Source organism: Gekko japonicus, unplaced genomic scaffold (assembly GCF_001447785.1).
Source record: "Gekko japonicus isolate JY-2015 unplaced genomic scaffold, Gekko_japonicus_V1.1 scaffold339, whole genome shotgun sequence".
Lineage (NCBI taxonomy): Eukaryota > Metazoa > Chordata > Lepidosauria > Squamata > Gekkonidae > Gekko > Gekko japonicus.
The window spans coordinates 1,074,719-1,079,681 of NW_015169182.1; the positions used below are offsets into that span (position 1 = coordinate 1,074,719).

The 4,963-nt window shown below is 43.7% G+C and overlaps 1 protein-coding gene across 1 annotated transcript in view; it reads left to right on the forward strand.

Annotated features, from left to right (window-relative positions):
* The first annotated feature begins 2,922 nt into the window (after nt 1-2,922).
* MALL (mal, T-cell differentiation protein-like) overlaps nt 2,923-4,963 on the forward strand; it is a 35,835-nt gene continuing 33,794 nt past the window's right edge. The window contains exon 1 of the mRNA XM_015416140.1: nt 2,923-3,069. Within this exon, the coding sequence (XP_015271626.1) occupies nt 2,962-3,069 (108 nt within the window). The 5' untranslated portion in view covers nt 2,923-2,961. The remainder of the gene's footprint in view (nt 3,070-4,963) is intronic.

Genomic DNA, 4,963 nt, shown 5'->3' on the forward strand with positions numbered 1-4,963 from the left:
AATTGGCTCCTGGCCAGGGCTAATTTGTGACTGGAATGGGCCTATAACTGGTCATTCCCAATGGGAGAGAGTTCTGTTCTCTCTGCTGCTCTTGTGTTCTTTTTCCTGCTCGTGAGCTCTCTACTCTCCCTGCTTGTTGTTTTATTGCACCTGGACATGTGGTCTCTGGGAGAACAAAGAACTGCTTTGTGAACTGGAGGCATGCTTGCACAAGATGGGATTCCTACTAAAAATCCCTTGGTGCTCCTGGATAATCACAATGGACTTTTCTGGATTGATGAATGTTCCTGACATGGTAACTATGAAGCATTAATGTTCAGTTAAGGCAAACATCCCTAGCCTTTCTTGTTTTGAAATCTTTCATGGTTTAATTGCATTGCTCTGTACTGAATAAAAAATTGTTCTTGTTTATAAATGGTCTTTGATGTTGTAACTGGGATTCCAAGTCTATTTCCTGTGCCTAACTGACCACAAGCTACCATAGAGCATTCAGTGTGCATCTCTGGGAATGAGGTGCTAATGTGTTAAGCCCTAGATGCGAACTGAGATTTTGAACCTCTAATCTCATGTTGGGAGGGGGATTATTGTAGAGGTTCTGGTGGCATATTCTGAATCCGGAGAGGGTAGCTACCTCTGTGGGTTGTTGTTTAATGTACTGCAAAAGTACAGGATTACCTCTCACCCCTGGACAGGTGTGGGTTGGCTATCCTATACACCTTGATTCATAGATCTTACATTCCAGGTTCCTATACAGTATTGTTCTTTGCAGCATTGGACTTTCCTTTCACCATCAGACACATCCACAACTGAGTGTCCTTTCGACTTTGCCCAGCAGATTCACTCTTTCTGGGGTTACTTGTCCTTGTCCTCTGCTCTTCCCCAGTAGCACATTGGACACCTTCTGACCTGAGGGGCTCATCTTCCGGCGTCATATATTTTAGCCTTTTGTTATGGTCCATGGTGTTTTCTTGGCAAAGATACTGGAGTGGGTTGTCATTTCCTTCTCCAGTGGATCACGTTTTGTCTGAGTTCTCTGCTGTGGCCTGTCCGTCTTGGGTGGCCCTCCACGGCATAGCCCACGGCCTCATCGAACCACACAAGCCCCCTCACCACATCCATGAGCACTCCCCCAAATTTTCAATTTTTCCATTGAAAAAAAACTGAAAAGAAGGCCTTGGAAAAATGGAGGTTGGTCCCCTCCCCAAAATTTCCATTTCTCTCCCAGGCCTTCACATCTCTATCTAGGGTACCCCATGATTATTGAATTCAGTAACTATATTCAATCTATTTCCCCCACTCACTTTCTGGAGACAGGCCAGGTGTTCATGTAACTAATGTGTTCAAATAAACATGGCACACATTTGTTCACTTGTTACTTTTCCACATTGTAGGGAACGGGCATGTGAGGACTCAAATTCATACTAGGTAGATTGTTCTTCCCCAAACTTTAGGGTTGCAAACCTCCACGTAGTGGCTGGAGATCTCCCACTATTACAACTGGTCTCCAGGTGACACAGAACAATTCATCTAGAGAAAATTGCCAGCTTGAAAGCTGGACTCTATGGCATTATACCCCACTGAAGTTCCTCCCCCCAACCCTGCCCTTCTCAGGCTCCACCCCCAAAACCTCCAGTTATTTTCCAACCCAGAGGTGGTAACACAACAGTGCTTGGGTTTGTTAATCGTTGTGTGCTGTCTCCAGCAGCAGCTTACAAATTATCTAAATTCTAAATAAATAGTTATTAAATAGGCCCAAAGGCTTAAAATGTATTCTATTACAACAGTAAATCCTACTTGGATGCCAAGCAAACCTCTTGTACTGAAACTGGCCTAGAGCATTTGATGCAGGGAAGCCTCTTCCCCCTCCCCCCAGCCATGGTGACTAAAGGGAGTTTCCGTCTACAGAGGCATCAAACGTCTAAATGTATTGGTACATTGGTACGTCTAAATGTATTGGTACATGGGGGCGGGGATGGAATCTCACCAAGTCCCACAAAACAGATATGGAGCCCTTTGTTCTCTTGGAGAAATGTAGCACCACAGCTTTCAGGAAGGGAATGGCTCACTGGTAGACCACATGTTCAGTTCTTGGCATTTCCATTTAACGGATCTTGGATGCTGAAAAGAATTTTCTCTGTGCAAGAGGCCCTTTCAGACAAAGTAGATAATATTGAGCCATATGGACCAATGGTCTGACTTCGTGTAAGGCAGCTTTACCTATTCATCCCAAACAGCAAATTCTGGAAATCTGAACTTCTGGAAATAACAGGAAGGCATTCTGCTCACTGCAGTCTTTCTTGGCTTCGGTTGCTGTATCAGAAGGATCCCTTAGTGTGCCTTTCATAAGCCCATTAAGGGGAAAAATATTTGCTCAGAACTAAGCAGGTTTTTCTGCATTTCCAAAACATTGAGCTATATGTAATTTTTCTGTTGTTGATGTTGTTCTTATTCCTTGTAAATTACAATAATTCACCCTCTAGCCAGCTGGCCTCTTCACCCAGCTGCAGTGACCAAGTAGCTTGCTTTTGCCAATTTAACCTGTGCAAAATTCAGACTTAAAATCTTAAGGCTGACTTTGAAATTTGGAAAGCAAGGGGGTTTTTTTTGGCCTTAAATGCCCCCCCCCCCGCTTCTAGTCTTTCAAAATAAATGTCAGTTGACTGTTAGAGATTTTTCTTCAAATTCATGATTAGGGCCTGTCGCATAACTTTCTTACGTACATAAACACACATTTTTTCAGTAGGGTACTAGATTTCCAAGCGCTGAGTAGTTTTATTAACTTCTACATAGTTGATGATTCTTCAGTGATGAGTGGTGTTACCTGCCAAGCTGGAACTGGTTTCACCTTTGACGTCCCCAAGGGTGTGTCGGTGGATGCTTTTATAAGCTTTGCATGCCAACAAACGCTGCAGAGATATTCAAGTGTAACAGAGCTGAACTACTGCTGTTCAGACTGCAGAAATGGCCAGCAAAACTTCAATGCCATCTGCCTGCCCAGCACCTGAAGAGATACCTTCTGGACTAGATGTTTTTAGAACCATACCATACGCTTTGATTCTGCCAGAGCTGGTAAGTCAAACTTCATCCAATGTTTCTTTTATTACAACTTTTAAAACCTTTTATAACCTTTTAAAAACTGACATCCTATTTAACAAAGGGCTGCTTCAACCAGGTGTTTACATAACATGTATCCAGAAGATGGAACAACAACTAGTCCCAGCATCTGTAACCCCCATGATATGTTCTGCTCCACACATATTTGTCATATGTACATGTTATTGTTTTATAGGAAATCATAAACACTTTGATCCAGCTAAGGAAATTCTTAGACATAACAGCTCTCTCTCTCTCTCTCTCTTTTTTACTGGATCATAAACTACAAGTGTAAACCTTATGCACAATCAAATACCCATCCAAGTGCTATGGGTACTGATTTGCCTTGCAGTGTTTTCAGAGGGATATACGTTCAAATGAACATCCCTCTTCCAAATTCTGGTGTAAATAGCTGTGCATCGTTTGAAAGCATTACTAGAGTTGGATCAAGGTGACAATGTTTTGCATACATCTACTTGCATCCTACCTAATTATTGCACACAGTGCCTCTTCCAATAAAACAAGTACCTGTAAACAATGGAATGCGTGAATTTGAAGTTTGCCACTTAGTCCAGCGTAGGTAGATAAAATAGGTAGAGGAGGGTCCCTTGGAACTTACATGGCATTGCTAATTGTTTTAAAAACTCCCAACCATCTATTAACAGTTTAGCAAATGATGTGCAACTTGCAATTACCTAAATCCTGAAAGGCAAAGATTTCAAAATGAGGGAACCTGAAAGGGATGGAAAGTCAAAAGAGGGAGCCCTTGAGAAGGAAACAAGAAAATGGCATATCCCAATGAAAGATGAAGGTGTTCATAAAGATTGGGCTGCAGTATTTATTTAGGTATTTATATCCTACTTTTCTCCCCAATGGGGCCTCAAAGCAGCTTACATTGTTTTCCCCTCCTCCCTTTTATCCTCTTCACAAAAACTACCTTGTGTGGAAGGTGAGACCAGCTTCCATGGCACAGGGGGATTTGAACCTGGGTCTCCCAGATATTAGTGTAACCACTATGGTACACTGGCTCTCCTGTATAATATAATGCTCATCCGGGACGGGCAAACAACTCCTCTTCCTTCTTTAATATTTCATCTCCTGCAGGCTGATTGCTACAAGGATATAATAACATGTTCCATTCATGACTTGGGACTATCTCTAACGATCTCAGTAATTTTCTTACAAGCAAGCATGTCTCCAGGTAGTAACACTACTCCTATATAGTTTTAATTGCTATTGCTTGCAATGTAGGTAGTAGGTGCAGTGGCTAAGAGAATGATCTGGGAGGTCCCAGGTTCAAATGTCACCTTCCACAGGAACTTAGTAGTTGGCCTTAGGCCTCCCACCTGCCATATGGGGGAAATAATAGCTGCCTATTTTACAAGACTGTTGTAAGAATTACAGTAAGATTTTACATGTGATTGCTTATTGCACTGAATGTGCTATATAATGTTGGGTATTATATGAGGGTGTAACCAAGACTATACCACAAGTAAGAGAATAGCGTTGATAACAGAACATTTCAGTTTGGAGGCACATCCATCAGTTTCACTGTGCTTGCTTTCAGTATATCCAGGCCTCGGATTGGGCCAGAGCGTGCCGGTAGGTCGCTCTGGGAGAGAGGCACGGGGGGGGGGGGCGGTCACACAGCGAAGCCCTGCCCCCTTTTTCCGTCTGCCCTCTGCTTCCAACCTCATTCTGTTCCAGAACGAGGAAGAAGCAGGAGGGTAAGTCGGCTTCCTCCCCCGTCTCTGCCTGCCGCGCACCCCGGGAAAAATCTCTCCCCCCGTCCCGTCTCTACCTGGCCAAGGCTGTTCTCTGCGGCAGCTGGGACGCCCACGGGGGGGGGGGGGGGGGTTTCCCTGCCCCC